Source organism: Cervus canadensis, chromosome 11 (assembly GCF_019320065.1).
Source record: "Cervus canadensis isolate Bull #8, Minnesota chromosome 11, ASM1932006v1, whole genome shotgun sequence".
Taxonomy (NCBI): domain Eukaryota; kingdom Metazoa; phylum Chordata; class Mammalia; order Artiodactyla; family Cervidae; genus Cervus; species Cervus canadensis.
Genome location: NC_057396.1, coordinates 51,195,073 through 51,212,006, shown reverse-complemented (window position 1 = coordinate 51,212,006; position 16,934 = coordinate 51,195,073). Strand labels below are relative to the sequence as shown.

Below are 16,934 nucleotides of genomic sequence, written 5' to 3'. Positions count from 1 at the left end.
CCAGGGACTGTGCTACGTGCTTCACCGTGTGTCATTTAACCATCACAATAACTCCACAAGGTAGGTTCCATCATCTGCATTCTACAGAAGAGAAAAATAAACCTCAGGAACTTCAGAGATTGGCCTAGGGCCACAAGGATGGGAAGCAGTGAGCGGGTCTGGCTGGCTCTGACTCCAGAGTCCACACTCCAGTCTAGGACTGAGTGGGAGCATCGCAGGCTGTGAGCCAGTTCTGGGAAGGAGGTTTAGGTCCCCAGATCTGGGGGTCTTTGGGCATCAAGGATCTGAATCCCTCATTTTTTCAGTCAATGAAGAGGCTGAGGTTCTGGGGGCAGGAGGGGTGTCTGCCTCAAAGTCATGCAGGAAGCACCGGCCAGGAATGCTGGAAAGCAAGCCTTGTCTTTACCCCTGTTTCCCAGGACTGTGGGAGGGCTTATATCCTGAAGATCGGTCCCAGACACTGCTGCAAGGAAAGGCCTGCCAACTCCGCCCGGGCCTATGGGGGTCCATGCTCAGCCATCCGAGCACAGTCCCTTCCCCGCCACTTCTCTCTCTGCTGCTTTGGGGTGCTCTCCTGTGGGCTGGCTCCCTCCCTGATCTGGCCTGGGGCACAGAGACCTTCACTCTGGGGGTGCTGGGTCCCTGGGACTGTGACTCCATCTTTGCCCAGGCCCACCCCAGTGTGGCTGCCCAGCTGGCTGTAGACCAAGCCACCCAGAACCCCTCACTAATGCTGGGCTCACGCCTGGCTTCCGTGGTTCTTCCCACAGGCTGTGACAGCCCTAGTGCCCTGGCCACATTCCTGGCCCACAAGTACACCGTGGCTGCTTTCGTGGGCCCTGTCAATCCTGGTTACTGCCCAGCTGCAGCTGTGCTGGCCCAAGGCCAGGGCAAGACCCTCTTTTCCTGGGCTTGTGGGGATGCAGGGGGAGGAGGTGAGCTGGTGCCCACCTTGCCTTCGGCAGTCTGCGTGCTGCTGTCTGTCATGAGACACTTTGACTGGGCTCACGTGGCCATTGTGTTCTCCCACCAGGACTTCTGGCTGGCTACTGCCCGGCCATGACTCTCAGGACACATGGGCTCCCTGTGGGGCTGGTGACCTCTCTGGGACCTGGGGAGCAGGGGGCCACGGAGGTCCTGAAGCCCTTTGCAGTGTGGATGGCCTGAAAAGTAAGTGTATGTGGGTGCCTTCCTCCTACCCTAGCCCAGACTTCACATGGCTGGTGATGGGGAGTTTTCTTGTATCAGACACTAGGCTGAGCCCTTGACAACAGGCTCACATTTAACCCCAGAGCAGCCCTGTGAGCTATTAAAAGTTCTGCTGCTGTCTGCACTTTGCAGCTCAGAAAAGGTATGTAGCAGACCCAAGTCACACAGTTGGCAAGCAGCACAGCTGGAGTTTGAGTTCCAGTGTATGTGTCACTTGTGGAGTGGGAGCCAAGGGCTTTCTTGGTTCTTCCCTGGTAGAACGAAGAAAAAGAGAGTGTAGTAGGACCTGAGCCCCAGGAAGGGTGTTAAAGCCATTCTTAGTTTCTTGAAATTAGAGTCAGAACCTTCATGGATTTGTTGACTGATGGAAGACTTCCTGCATTCATCAAGTCCCTGCTCTGCTGGGAGCTGGGTTGCCTGATGAATGGGATAGACAGTGGCTTCTCTAGGGGACAACTGAGTGATGGAGACACAGGTGTATAAGCAGGAGATTATGATAGACGTCACGGACACCCCAGGGAGTGGAGGCTTGGCGAACAACAGGAGTATGGGGCTGGGCCCTGGAGGAAGGAGGCTTCTTGGAGGAGGTGGCACTTGGCCTGTCTTTAAGTAAGTAGCTGGGCACAGAGAGCCATGGTGGGGTGGGGTGTAGGGGAGTGGTAGCCTCTGAAAGACAGAAGATGCTTAGTGTTCATCTGAACTAGAGCTTTTACAAGCTGTGGGTCATGGCCATTTGGTCAAGAAACCAGTTTAGTGAATCAAGCCTAGCATTGCCGGAGACTTCCCTCGTGGTCCAGTGGTTAAGAATTGTGCTTCCAATGCAGGGGATGAAGGATTGATCCCTAGTACCGCAGGTCACGTGGCATCACCAAAAAATAAAAAAAATAATTTAAAAAAATATATTGTACAAAATGAATCTAATAGAAATTAATTAAAATCTAAAAAAAAAAGACAAACATTACAAATAAAAAAAAAAGGAAGCGACTGAAACAGAAAGAGAGGGACAAGAATGGAACTGACTAGGACAGGATAAAGTGGTGAACGTGAGGATGGAGGGCAGACAGCTGGGGAAAGTGTCACTCTGCGAAACTTCCAGTTTCCTGAGCTACTCCTTTCCTATTCCCAGCTTTGAGAGCACACCAAGCTAAAATGTGCTTCTCTCTGTGGCGCTGGCAACAGTTTGAGAGCCACAAAGACCAGGCGCTGTGTTCTATCTTTTTGGAATGCGAGGCCGGTGCCAGCGAGGAGGGCCAGGGTGGGCAGCCTCTGAGCTCGTGAGACCTGCAGTGAGTTAGAGCTGAGTGGAGGGGGAGGCCTGGCCCAGATGTGCCCGCCGCCCCTCAAGACAGGCTTCTCTGAGCCCAGTTTGACAAGAGGGGAAATGGGCTAATGAGACCTATTTCGCAGGCTCGAGGGCTCTGTACCCACTTCACTCAAACACAGTCACTGAGCACTATCCTGTGCATAATCCTCGCTGGGCTCTGGGGACACAGAGAGGAGCTGGCCGGGCACCAGCAGGGCGAGCTGAGTCTGGCGGGAGATAGATGCGGATACGGCCCAGAGCCTGCGGGGCATGATCTGCAGAGGAGGTGACGCCAGGGGAGGGCCTGAAAATGGAAGCTGATGGCAGATGGAAACCAGGGGGAGGAACTACTGACAGAGAGGTCAGCTAAAGCAAAGGAATGGAGGGAGCCTGGTAGCAGGATTACGAGGATGAACATGTTCTTTTCTGTGTGGCTGGAGCACGGTGGAAGTGGATGGGGAAGCCTCAGTAGACTCTTGCTCCACTCCTGTTGTAGGGGTTGAGTTCCAGCCATGGTGGTGACCAGAAGGCAGAGTGGTTAGGGGCACATTCTCTGAAATCAGATTACCGAGATCCCGCTCCTGGACCCGTTTCCTACCAGCTGTGTGGCCTCAAGCAAGTCACTAAACCTCTCTGTGCAGTAGTTTCCTTGTCAGGGACATGACCTTAATGAAAGCCCTTACTTCATGGGGTTGTGAAGATGAGATGGACTATTGCAGATAAAGGGTTTGACTGTAATCAATGTGGACTTTGATCTTTTCAACCTTTTTAACCTGTTGTGTGGAGTAGCTCTCCCTTGTGGCCACATGAAGAAAAGTGCCTCAAGAGAAAGGAGAAGCTGAAAGGAGAAGCAGGGAAGAGGAGAGGGGACCAAGATAGTCCCGGTTTTGTTTCCATTCAGTCTTGGTGGATATTTCTCCCAGGGCCCTACCCACTATTTGGGGGCCAGAGAGGGGTGGCTTGAGGCCATAGTCCACATATCATGGCCACCCAGGAGTCAGCAGAGTCCAGGGTTCCTGGCTCCGTCTTCTACACAAAGGCCCCCTATTCCTGGATAAGAATCCCTCCTTAGCATGGAGAACCTTGGCCTTTCTTGATGGCTCCATATTCCTGGATTTTTCTGGAGAAGCAATTTCAGTAGGAACCTGGCCCTAGCCAAAACAAGTGGTGGCCCTTTTTTGGCAGGGGTTATAACCCTTGTCAGGAACCCAAGATACAAAAACCTTTACTTGGGTAGCTACATGGGGCCCTTATTTTGGGCAGGATTCTCTTCTGTCCTGGGTGCTTGGGGATGGAATTACCTGCTTTATGATCATGGGCTTCATTTCTGTTACACAGGCCAAGGGGAATGTATTCATGTCTGCTCAGACCTCGAGGATGCCTCTCAGAACCACAGTTGAGGTTACAAGCCAATGATAAATGGATAAACAAACTGTTTATACAATGGAATATTGTGCAACGGTAAAAATGAATAAAGTACTGACATAGGCTATTACATGGGTGAGCCTAGAAAACATTATGCTAACTGAAAGAGGCCAGACTTAAAAGGCTGCATATTGTACAATTCTATTTACATGAAATGTCCAGAAGAGGCATATTCATAGAGATAGAAAGTAGATTAGTGGTTGCCTGGGGTTAGGAGGAAAGAGAAATAGGGAGTGACCAGTATTGGGTATAGGATTTCTTTCTGGGTTGATGAAAAGGTTCTAGAATTAAATAGTGGTAGTAGTTTCATAACCTTGTATATAAAACTATTGAGTTATACCCTTTTTAAAAGGTGAATTTTATGATATATGAATTATCTAAAATTTTTTTAAATGTTAAACCATAAAAAGATTACAAGTTGGGAGCCAGCCTTCCTGAGTTCCAGGACTGGTTCTCTCACCCTGGTAGCTGTGTATCCTGGGGCAACTCCTTAACCTCTCTGTGCCTTGGTTTACTCATCTGGAAGTAGAGATAATGATGAACATACTTCTTTTCTTTAATATTTATTTTTATTTATTTATTTGGCTGTGCTGGGTCTTAGTTGTGGCATGCAGGATCTTTAGTTGTGGCCTATAAGAACTTGGGTCGCCTGCACTGGGACCACAGAGTCTTAGGCACTGGACCACCAGGGAAGTCCTGAATATACTTCTTCATATTGTTGTTAACTGAACACGTAAATGTTTGTTAAAGTACTTTAGGACAACACATAACAAGATGTCAGTAAATATTAGCAATTTTCAGAGCCAGTGGGGCACAGGAAGGGTGAAAATTTGGTCAGAATTACTTGGTGGGAAGATTGGAAGGGACATATTAATATAAATTTGTCTTCAGCTGAGGGGATTTTTTTTTCACCAGGTTAAACCCGGATTTATCAGCCTTGGCTGTGATTGTTGCGAGAGCATCAGATAAAGGGGAAATTCCTCTTTCCCTCAGACTGAGGCTTCCCGGGTAGCTCAGACGGTAAAGAATCTGCCTGCAATGTAGGAGACCTGGGCTCGATCCCTGGGTTGGGAAGATTCCCCTGGAGGAGGGCATGGCAACTCACTCCGGTATTCTTGCCTGGAGAATCCCATGGACAGAAGAGCCTGGCGGGCTGCAGTCCATAAAGTCGCAGAGTTGGACATGACTGTGCAACTAAGCACCAGACTGAGGGGGTGGGAGGAAGAGAGGGACAGCAAAGGGGGCCGGGTGGACCGCAAGTTGCAGTTGCTCTCCAGGGCCACAGAAGCCTGGGGAAGGCCTGGAGGGTGAGCCCCGGCCTCTCCCCCAGTTGTGGTGCTGTGCATGCCCTCAGCACTCCTGGGCGGCTCCGAGCAGACCGCCCTGCTGAGCAAGGCATGGGCCCAGGGCCTGACAGATGGGAGGCTGGTCTTCCTGCCCTATGACACGCTGCTCTTCGCCTTGCCCTACCGTAACTGCTCCTATCGGGCCTGGGCACCAGCGGGCCCCTGTGGGAGGCATACGATGCAGTGCTGACCATCAGCTTGGAGTTCAGCCTCAGAGACATGGGCTTTGAAGCTGCCAGGGCTGATGGAGAGGTGAGTGTGCACCTGGAGCCAGAGCAGGTAGGTCAGCGCAGACCCTCACGGGACCCAAGGGGCAAGGGTGCAGGCAGGTGTGAGCGTTCCTCACCCCCCTGGCAACCGGTTCCTTCTCCACTGTGGGCACATGGCCTGTGCCTTATCTGACAGTGTCTTGGTCTGTCTGTCTCTTTCTATCTCTTATAGATGTGTGTGTGTGTGAGCATGTGTGTGTGTGAGCATGTGTGTGTGAGAGCATGCACGTGTGTGAGCATGCATGTGTGTATGAGCAGTGTGTGTGTATGTTTGTGTGTGAGCGTGTGTGTGTGTGAGTATGTGTGAGAGCATATATGTGTGTGAATATGTGTGTGAGCATGTGTGTATGTGAGCGTGTGCATGTGAGCATGTGTGTGTGAGCATGTGTGTCTGTGAGCATGTATGTGTGTATGAGCAGTGTGTGTGTGAGTATGTGTGTGTGTGAGCATGTGTGTGTGTGAGCCGTGTGTGTGTGAGCATGTGTGTGTGAGTATGTGTGTGTGTGTAACAGCATATGTATGTGTGTGAGCGTGTGTGTGTGTGAGCTTGAGTGTGTGTGTGAGCGTGTGTGTGTGTGTCTGTCTGTCTGTCCATCTCACTTCTTTCTCATGTCTCTCACTCTCTTGGCCACTTTGTTGATTCTCCTTCTCTTGTGTCTCTTTTGCCTCCATTTTTCTGTCTTCAACTCAGTTCCTCTGATTCCCATCTCCAACCCTTCTGCTCTTTCTCTCACATACATTCTTCCTCTCCTTTCCCCACATTTCTCTAACACGCTGCGGAGGTCAGAAAGAGGGAGTGATGGAAGTGTGGGAGAGCGGGAAGGTTTTCTGAAGTCACTGCTGTGGATCTGAAGATCTACAGATCTGTTTCTGGGTGTGTGTGTGTGTGAGCATGTGTGTGTGTGAGCATGTGTGTGTGTGAGCATGTGTGTGTGAGAGCATGCACGTGTGTGAGCATGCATGTGTGTATGAGCAGTGTGTGTGTATGTTTGTGTGTGAGCGTGTGTGTGTGTATGTGTGAGAGCATATATGTGTGTGAATATGTGTGTGAGCACACACACACACAACATGGGTGGTTGGGGATGCGGCTGCCGGCTCAGTTTTGCTTCATAGGACTCAGCTGCCTGAGTCTCTCCCAGGATGGCTACTTCCTGGTGGTAAGAAGACAGCAGTGTCTGGAGCTGGTGATGGGAATGTGGATGATGATGGAATCATCATCATGGAACCATCATGGAACCTCCATAATGATGATGGAGGGTCATTCAAGTAGTCATTCATCTGACAAATGTGGGTTGAGTCCCTTTCACTTGGCTGTGTGCCAGGCATCAAGGATATGGGGATGGGTAGACAGACTTGGCCTTCAAGAAGCTCCCATTCTATTAGGGTGAGACTGACAATAACCAAACAACTTAATAGACAAATTCAAGTAGTGACTGTGTCATCAAAAAAGTAAAACAGGATAAAGCAACAGAGAGTAATTGGGATGGAGCAGTGCCAACAAGAGACAGGACAGGCAGAGAAGTTCACTTGGAGGAGGTGGCACTCGAGCTGAGTTTTGAATGATAAGGAGGCAGTTGGGTGAAGATATGAATGGTGAGCAACCAAGCAGGGGAAACAGCAAGTGCAAAGGCCCAGAGGCAGAGTGAACATCAGTGGCCAGAGGAACAGCTGCGGGAGTGTGGGGTGGCAGGACTGTCATGAGTGATGGGGCGAGGGCTCCGAGATGAGCCTGGGGCCCAATCATGTGAGGCTTTGAAAACCGGGTAAGGCATCTGAAGTTATCATAAGTGAAATGGGAGACAACCAGCAAGGTTTAAATAAGAAATGATTTATGTTGTTTTAAAAACATGGTTTGGTTGCTTTGTGGCGAGTGGTCTAAAGAGGGCTGGATGAAGCAGGGAGGCCTTGGGAGGCCCTTAGGAGGCTCCTGTATGGTTCAGGTAAACAGTGAAGGGGGTTTGGACCCAGGTGGCAGGAGTAAAGGTGATGAAAAGTCAGTTAGATTGGGAACAAATTCTGATATAAACCTAAAAAGATTTGATGGTGAACTGGAGAGAGACAGGAATTGGGAATCAAGCCTAGGCTTGAGACTGGACAGGTGGTAGTTCCAGTTCTTCAGATTTGGGAGGAATGGGGTTTGGTGCAGTAGAACCGTGAAGAACCTTACAGAATTGGGAGTTTTGTTTTAGAAGTATTAGGTAAGTGGTGAGGGTGGTGGTGGTGGCCGGCATGATGGTGGTAGCCATGGAGACAGTGAAGCTTCTGAGTGGGGACTGAGGTAATGGTGGGACTAAAGAGAGGACTGTGTTGTGGATGGGGAAAGGGGATGGTAATTCAAACAGTTGCTGAGGGCAGGAGGGCCAGGACTCAGAAATGTCTGGGAGCCTATGATGGGGTTATGGAGCTAAAAGACTCTCTCTTCCTCAGGTGTCCCTGCTCTTTGGAACCATCTATGATGCTGTTGTCCTGCTGGCCCAAGCCCTGAACCTCTCTGAGAGCCATGGGGCAGGACTCTCAGGGGCCCACTTGGGGGACAACACAGGGTCTCTGGATGTGGCTGGCTTTAACCAGAGGATCCGGACAGATAAGAAGGGAAGGAGGCTGGCTCAGTACGTCATTTTGGACACAGATGGTCGGGGAAGCCAGCTGGTTCCCACCCACACCCTGGACGCAGACACATGGCAAGTACAGCCCCTGAATAGGGCTATCCACTTTCCAGGAGGAGTCCCTCCAGCTCGTGACTCCAACTGCTGGTTTGACCCTAATACACTATGCATAAGAGGTAATTCATCATTTATCGATTCATCTGTCCATCCACCCATCCACCCATCCATCTATCCATCCATTCATTCATCCATCCATCTCTCCATCCATCAATTTATCCATCCATCATTCATTCACTCATCCATCCATCCATCATTCATTAAGGCTCTCCATGTGGACAATTATAGAAGAGCAGAGCAAGGAAGAGACTTGACCCTCCACTAGACTGCACCAAGGGTTGTGAAGCTCCAGGGAAGCCTAGGAAGGCCTTCCCTCAGCCCAGCAAGCTAACCCATTTGTAGAGCACATTTCCACCTCTCGGCTCTCCTGAACTTCGCTAAACTTCCTAAACAGCTTTGTGATAAGGATACTATCCTCTATGGGCCCCAATGGAGAACTGAAGCTCAGAAAGTTTAGGTAACTTGCCTACAGTTACACAGGAGGCCCCAAGTCTATCTACTGCAAGGGCAAGATTCCCTTTACCTTATGACCACTGGGGAGTATGAGACATGCTGCTGCTGCTGCTAAGTCGCTTCAGTCGTGTCTGACTCTATGCAACCCCATAGACGGCAGCCCACCAGGCTCCCCTGTCCCTGGGATTCTCCAGGCAGAAACACTGGAGTGGGTTGCCATTTCCGTCTCCAGTGCATGAAAGTGAAAAGTGAAAGTGAATTCGCTCAGTTGTATCTGACTCTTAGCGACCCCATGGACTGCAGCCCACCAGGCTCCTCTGTCCTTGGGATTTTCCAGGCAAGAGTACTGGAGTGGGGTGCCATTGCCTTCTCCAGTATGAGACATGAGACTCATACATTCTCTTTTCTGACATTCATCCACCCAGACTTTGATCCCTGATGAAATTTCACTGACATACAAGCATGTACGTAGAGATGAGCTCACTCCTACATGTATACCAAGTGCACCCACATTTCCTGATGCACACCTACTTGCAGTGACTGCTGTTGGGGGGTAAATTCAGATCTGGCCAGGCTTGCTTTCATCCCTGCCTGCCCTAAGCCTTCAGCATCCACTCCCCTATCCCATAACCCAGACCCTGCTATCCTTCCTGCCCCATCTTCTGATACTGTTCCTCTTTGTCTTTCCCCAAACACATGCCACCCTTTCTAGCCTCCCTTAGCACGTGTGTTTTCCTCATCCTGGAGTGCTCTGGCCTTGCCTGGCTAAATCCTTTTTTTCCTTCCAGAATAACTCTCCAATCTGAATCATGGGAGGGTGGTGCTACCACTGTGCTCCACACAGTCTCTGGGGGCATAGCTTCTTAGGGTATGTGTCCTGTGTTGGGGAAGACCAGTGCCACCTGTGCCCAGACTAATAATAGGAGGTCATACAAAGAAACTTTCACCCAGTTGTTTCTTTGGCTCTCTTTTCATCTACAAATATTGACTGAGGGTTTACTGGGCATGATGCACTGTTTTCAGCCCCGGGGAAGGAGGAATGAATGAAACATTGTCCCTGCACTGGCTTAGAGCACCTGCCCTCCAACCCCAGTACACGGTGAGCTCCATCATGGTGCTGGCAGTGACTCTGAATCTTATCTGCGGTTGTATCTTCAGTTCTCGGCACTGAACTCATCACACAGTGCTCTAGAAATGTTTGCTGAGGGATTTATTGAATGAATGAGCAAACTCCTGTCAGAGGGTAAAGTCTGTGAGCCAGAGCTGGTGGAGGTGTTTATGAAGATCTCCATCAGCCTCTGGCTGCCCCTGTCACAATTTTGACCACACTGTGTGGTGTTATCTCTGCTGTCCCTCTCTCTGCCACCAGACAGAAACCCCCAGAGAGTGTAGCCTGGGGCTGGTCTTCAAGAACATCGGTTCTATGATAAAAGCTCTATCAGCTTCTGAATGAAGCTCGATGCTTCATTCAGGCTTCTGCCACTGCTCAGCAGTCCCTCTTACTTGGATGCCTAGATGGTGTCTTCAACTTGACACTGTCTGAAACTGAACTCCTGACCTGCCCCCAGCCTCCTCCCATTTTCCTCCCCAGCATTTCCCACTGCAGATAATGGCAACCCCATCCTCCCTAAGGCTCAGGTACCCTTGTCTCCCCACACCCAAGGCCCAACCTATCAGAAAACCCTGGGGACTCCATCTTTAGAATTTGTCCAGAAGCAGAGCCCTGCTCACCACTCCCCTGCCTCCTTCCTGGTCCAGACCCCATTATCTCTTGCTGGATTACCACAGCAGCCTCCCAACAGGCCTCTGTGCTTCTACCCTTGTCGCTGGACCTCACCATGGCAGTTGGAGGATCCTTGGAACATATTTTAATAGATCTGGCTTTCCCCTGCTCAGAGCCTGCAGAGGCTCGCCTCGCCTAGAGTATGGCCAGAACCCTTGCCACCCTCAGCTCCCTCTGTCTTCCTCCCATTGAACACACCAGCCACGCTCCTGTTTCTTTGTGTTTGCTGCTCCCTGGACCTGGACTGCTTTCCTGTCTATGCTTCCTCTCTTATCTCCTCCAGATCAGGAGTCAAGCTTCCTTCCTGGGTGAGGGGCAGGGCGGGCGGTGGTTGGGAACCTAGTCTCTGCCACTCAGAGACAGTTGCCTGTCTTTCTGTTTCCTCTTCCATGGAATCATGATCATGATCATACCTACTTCCAGAGGTCACTGTGCAGAATAACTGGGTTGAGATATGTGACATCCTTAGAACAGGTGTTTAGTGCAATATGATAAACAGGAGTACCATAAATGGGCTTCCCTGGTGGCTCAGTGGTAAAGAATCCACCTGTTAATACTGGAGACTTGGGTTCAATCCCTGGGTCAGGAAGATTCTCCTGGACAAGGAAATGGCAACCCACTTCAGTATTCTTGCCTGGAGAATCCCATGGACAGAAGAGCCTGACAGGCTACAGTCCATTGGGTTGCAAAAGTGTTGGACAAAACTTAGCGACTAAGCAACAGAATAATAAGTGCTACAAGCTATTTGCTGCTGTTATTATTATCAGGACTAAAATTGAAGGAGGCTCATCAGAGGGCAGATGGACAGTGCTGTCCTTCAGCAAAAGGAAGGAAGGGAGGGAGGCAAGGAAGGAAGAAGAGATGGTCCCCCAACTTGTGTGACAGAGGAGATCATTGTCCTCTCTCCAGAACAGGGCCTGGCATTTTGCCACCTTGCCAGCCCAGGCTGATGCTGGAGTTGCCCAAATGGCCCTCCCCCCACCTTGCCCAGCAGTCCCAAGAAGACTTTACACACCCAATCCTGATATGACAGCTAGAGAGATTAAGATTCAGTGTAAGATTCAGGCTCTTCTAACAGTCAAAGTGAATGACACTGAAATTGACTGCTGAAATAGGTAATGAGCAGCCCATGGTGGGGGGAGAGGGAGGTGGGAGGGGGGATCGGGATGGGGAATACGTGTAAATCTATGGCTGATTCATATCAATGTATGACAAAATAAAAAATAAGAAAAAAAAAAAGAAGTAGAATAATCATTGATAGGGATCTACCATTTTTATTCAGCATCTTGCCTGTCTAGCCCCTGTTTAAGGTGCCCGGGGGCCCCGAGTTGAATAAGAAACAGGTCTTGCTGTCCAGCCGCTCTCAGTCTAGTGGGCTGATATGCTGGCATGCTGGCAGATAAGGGCCAGAGTGTGGTTAGGACAGTCACGGGGTCTGTGCAGGGTCTGTGGGGCCCCTGAGACCAGGAGCCTGAAGTGAGAACCCTAAGAGCAGCGCTGGGAATCAGATGTGTGTATGATGACCAGTCCACAGTCCGGGGCCATTCTGTGCCTTCCCCTGGTAGAGGTGGCACTGGGCAGGACTTTGTGTCCCCATGTGCCAACAGGTGCGGGAGCGGAGTGCAGGGGCTGAGCTCCTGTGTGGTTGTTAATTACCGCGGGGACTCATGCCGCCCCTGCTTTCTGCACAGGTGAGCAGCCCCCCGAGGCCTCCTCGCTCTGGCCCTGGCCTGTGTCCTGGTGCTGGCCGGCGGGGCCCTCATTTGCCTCATCAGGTGAGATCCTGGTCTCCTGAGCCTTGCTCTGCCCTCTGTGCCCCCCACCCTGCTGGGCCTCCCTGCTGTGTATACAGCCCTAGCATCTGCAGGGAGCTTTCCCACCCTCCATCCCAACCTCAAGACTGCCCTTCTGCCCTCCTGTCCATCCTAGAGCCTGGGTCAGGGCCCTGTCAAGGTGGGCATGCCTCTTGGGAGGTCCTTAGAGACCTGAGGAAGAAGCCCGGACCTCGGACAAGACTCCGTCCTTCCTGAAGCTCAGTCTACACACCTGTGCATTGAGGGCTTGGTCAGGATGACCCCAGAGCTCCTCAGCTTTGCAAACAATCATTCCTGGGTCTGAAGTCCTCTGTGCCCCCTGAACCTCAGCAACATCCAAGAGGGACAGCCCTCTGCCCCCAGGCGAGTTGGAAACACCGAGGCTGGGGACCAGAAGACACATCAGGCCTGGGGTCCATCCAGCCCTGAGCCGGACCAAGGGGCTCTGAGGGGCAGTGCTCAGTGGTGCCCTCTTGGCCCAGCGGGGACTGATGGGGGAGACAGGCAGGAAAACGGGGAGGACCAGGAGAGCTCTGGGTCAGAGGCATCTCTGAGGAGCCAGGTGGGTGGGTGGTGGTGGTGACAACTCCATCTTCTCTGTCCTTCACTTTGCTCACCTCCAAATGGAGCATCCGGCAGCTGCAGGCCCCCACCGGATCCTGCTGATGGCCTAGGAGCTCACCTTCATCCAGCGGCCCCTGAGCAGACAGGTGGGTGGGCAGGCACCAGGCTGCGATGGCAGGCACAGGCTTGCGGGGGGCAGACGCCAGGCTGGGGGGGGTGGGCAGAGCGTGGACAGAGCTGGTCTAGCTCTTGACCACACCTACCACCTCCAGAAGCTGCACGTGGACAGTGTGAGTGGATCAAGAAGTGTGGCAGACAGCGGGAGCCTGAGGTCTGTGGCCCAGGGGTCAGCAAGGAGCCTACCGGCCCCCCAGGAGCCCGCCAACATGGCTCTGTACCAGGTGAGGGCCCCTGCCCCCCCCAGGCCCAGGTTTTGAGAGCTCTTGTCAGTTTGGGAGAAGCTGAGGGAACCCAGAGCGTCTCTGTATGCCCCCCTCCTGCTATGGCAGAGGAAACCGAGGCTGAGGGACAGACAGTGACTTTTCTGGGCCCCACAGCAAGTCGGTGGCAGGGCTAGAAGTGGGAAGCAGGACTCCCAACTCACAGTCACCCATGTTTTGTGATCTGACTTGGGAAAAAACCGGTCCCCGGCCACTTGGACCCGGGCATTGCTGGTGTGAGTCCAGCCCGGGACCTCTCAGCACTGGGCCAACCTAGGTCACTCTATTGCTGGCTTTGGAAAGGGGTGGTGAGGTCTGGAGTCCCCAAGGCCCTGAGTGTGGGGCAGCACCCAGGCCCAGGACAGCTTCTGGACAGAGCCTGGGTCACCGGCTGACAGGACAGAGGTGAGACCAGTCAGATACTAAAGTTGCTGAGGACACTGTGATGTCTCCAGAGCTGGCATCTCAAATCCAGCAACTGACTGATCTCTGAGTCTCCTGTTGTGCGTCTCATGGTCGATGTACCAGGTTAATGGTTTCTATGGGAAGCCACATGAGGCTCATGCTCCTTCTTTCCACCTTCTCCTTTGAAGAATCCCATCTTTTTTTCTCTTCTGCTGAAAGGAGGCTTTAAAGATATACAAAACATGTTTTGTCTACTCCGCTGAAAGCACTTTGGGCCAGGCTGAGGAGGCAGGAATCCACCAGTGATGAGAGGAGAGAGGGCGAAGGTTACAGAAAGCTCTGGGCAAGGGCTGAGCCCCAGCTTGAGGCCTCTGTCTCTCTCACCCTCCCCTCTCTCCTCCCCTAGGGTCTCTGGGTCACAGAGCCCCCCTCACTTCGCTGGGTTTGGGATGTTGTAGGTGCCCGAGGCCAGGAGCTAACATGCTTTCTTGTTAGCCTTCTCCATGTGGGTGAGGATATCATCCTGGCTTTACAGAACTGGGACATGAGGCTCAGAGAACTGAAGTCCCTTGTCCAAGGTCACAGAGTTAGAAAGTGGTGGATCTCAGGTCTGTCAGCTGAAGGAGACAAAGTCTAACTCTTTGTTTCCAATGGCCAGGTTCTTCCTGGCTTGGAGCACACAGAAAGAGCACACGTATGGGGAAGAAGCTGAGGCTGAGAGAGGTGGAGGAGTTGACTCCAGTTGGGGACCAGCAGCGGGTAAACTCTTGCCGTCTTTTCTTAAACAGGGAGAGTGGGTGTGGCTGAAGAGATTTGAAGGTGAAACAGCCCCTGAGCTGTGGCCAAGCTGCCTTAGTGTCCTGAGAAAGGTAGGGCAGAGGGCATGGAGGGTGGGCTGTGGAGGGGTGCTATCAGGAGACCCCTACAGATCTGGATTGGCCCCTACTCAATGCAGAAGCTTCTAGCCTCCAAAAAGGAAGGGCTTAGTATTACCATGATCACTGGCCCATTGTCATGACAGATATGCACCATCACTGTCACCATCCCACACCAGCATCCCCCATGTCACCCCCCCCAGCCCATATGATCATCACCGAGACTACCAGGGGCACAGACATCTCCACCACTATCATCACAGGGTACGATCAGCACCGCTGAAAGACCTCATCTTGTACCCTTCATCCCTCCACACACCCATTCATTCATCCACTGTTTTCTGAGCATCTTCTATGCTCTGGGTTTTGGGAACACAGCAGTGGAGAAGAGAGATAGGATCCCTTCTCTCGGGGAACTTCCAGCCACTTGTCATCACTACTCACATAAGCCCCTTCACCTCTGAGATTATCACCATCTTGAGAAGCACTGTGGGATGGAGGGCAGAGCATTAAGATTTGAGTCAGGAAGATCCCAGATGGAATTCTGCCTCCCTAGGACACTTAGTTTTCCTGTAAAATGGAGCTAATGAAATGGGAATTAGGAGGGCTTCCCTGCTGATTCAGACAGTAAAGAATCTGTCTGCAATGTAGGAGACCTGGGTTCAATCCCTGGGTCGAGAAGATCCCCTGGAGAAGGGAATGGCAACCCACTCCAATATTCTTGCCTGGAGAATCCATGGACAGTGGAGCCTGGCAGGCTACAGTCCTTGGGGTCACAAAGAGTTGGACACAACTGAAGTGACTTAGTGTTCACAGAGAGAGTATATAAAATAACCTAGAACCGTCTCTGGCAAGAAGAGTGCCTTTAGCAAATGGTGAATTTTATTATTACTTCCAACATCATGTCATCTGAAATCAGATTCAGAAAGATTAAGTGATGAACGATTAGGTTAGACATTCCGCAGTGGGCATCTTACAACTGAGGCATGTAGATGTTTCTTAAAAGAGAAGGTCCTATGTGTGGTCAAATGAGTTTAGAAATTGCTTGGCTTAGGCACAGGACTTCTCAGAACATTTAATATTCTGTTTTGGTTATCTATGACTGTGTAAAAACTTATCCCAAAATTAGTGGCTTAAAACAACCATTTTATAATATCTTACAATTTTGTGGTAGGAAATTTGAACAGGGCTCAGCCAAGCAGTTCTTCTGTTCCACTTGGCCTTGATTGGGGGTTACTCGGTGGTTTTCAGCTTTAAATGGACTGTCAGTAGTTGGTTCTCAGGTCAAACAAGCCCACTTCTTGTTTGTGTAGAAAAAATTTGATTGGAACACAAGTTCGTGTATGTAACCGTCTGTGACTGCCTTTACACTGCAATGCCAGAAGTATTTGTAACAGAAACTGCTAGGCCTTCAAAACCTAAATATTTACTATCTGGATTTTAACAGAAAAGTTTGCTGACCCCTTGTCCAGAGGGCCTCAAATGACTTTACTTGCCTGCTTGATGCCTTGGCTGGGCGGTTGGAAAAGTGTACTCAACAGAACCTGCTTTTCCACTCAGTATAATCTCAGGGCCTCTCCATGTGATCTCACCAGTGTGGTGACTTGGGATGGAGGGAATTCTTATGACCATTCAGGCCTCCAACAAAGAGGGCTCCAAGAAACAGGAAATGGAAGATGTCAGTCTCTTAAGACCTAGACCCAGAACACACAAGTTCACTTCTGCCATGTTCTACTGGCCTGCTCAGATTCAAAGGGAGGGGTCAGCAGCCCAACCTCTTGATGGCAGCAGGGTTAAAGGATTTGAGGCCATTCTTACCTCACCACATATACTAATAAGCATGCAGCTCTCTAAGGAAGTGGGGAGAGTATGTAGGTTTCCCTCACTTAGTTGACCCCTGAACTGTATTTCAGAGGAAAGCCATGCCAGACAATGTTCCCCTCTTTCCTTTGGGCAAATGCTAGCATCGCTGGTGGGGTCCAAGTTCTCTGACCTGCTGGGCTACTTTCTGCTTGTCCCTGATCCCTTCTGATCTACTCCTCACCTGTCTCTGAGTCTTGGAGAGAGATTTTACAGTTTCCGCATCCATGGTGTCACTTAGGTGGAGAATAGGTGTAGATGCATATTCTGTGGTGTTGGCTACAGTGTAGTGACTTTTTCATCCATGATGCTTCCATGCCCTCATTTCACTGGCTCACCCATCTGTCCTTCTCTCCATCCATCATCCATCCACACATTTGTCATTCATCCATCATCCATCCATCCATCCATCCACTCATATATCCATCCATCCACTCATCCTTTATCTACCCCATCCATTCATCC

At 51.0% G+C, this 16,934-nt stretch overlaps 1 protein-coding gene across 1 annotated transcript in view; it reads left to right on the top strand.

Annotated features, from left to right (window-relative positions):
* The first annotated feature begins 508 nt into the window (after positions 1–508).
* The window catches only part of LOC122449330 (guanylate cyclase D-like), a 41,455-nt gene continuing 25,029 nt past the window's right edge, over positions 509–16,934 (top strand). Inside the window, 10 exon segments of the mRNA XM_043480850.1 lie at positions 509–1,052; positions 1,055–1,141; positions 1,144–1,170; positions 5,268–5,423; positions 5,426–5,562; positions 7,980–8,334; positions 12,203–12,286; positions 12,965–13,035; positions 13,162–13,290; positions 14,523–14,603. Coding sequence (XP_043336785.1) covers positions 509–1,052; positions 1,055–1,141; positions 1,144–1,170; positions 5,268–5,423; positions 5,426–5,562; positions 7,980–8,334; positions 12,203–12,286; positions 12,965–13,035; positions 13,162–13,290; positions 14,523–14,603 — 1,671 coding nt within the window.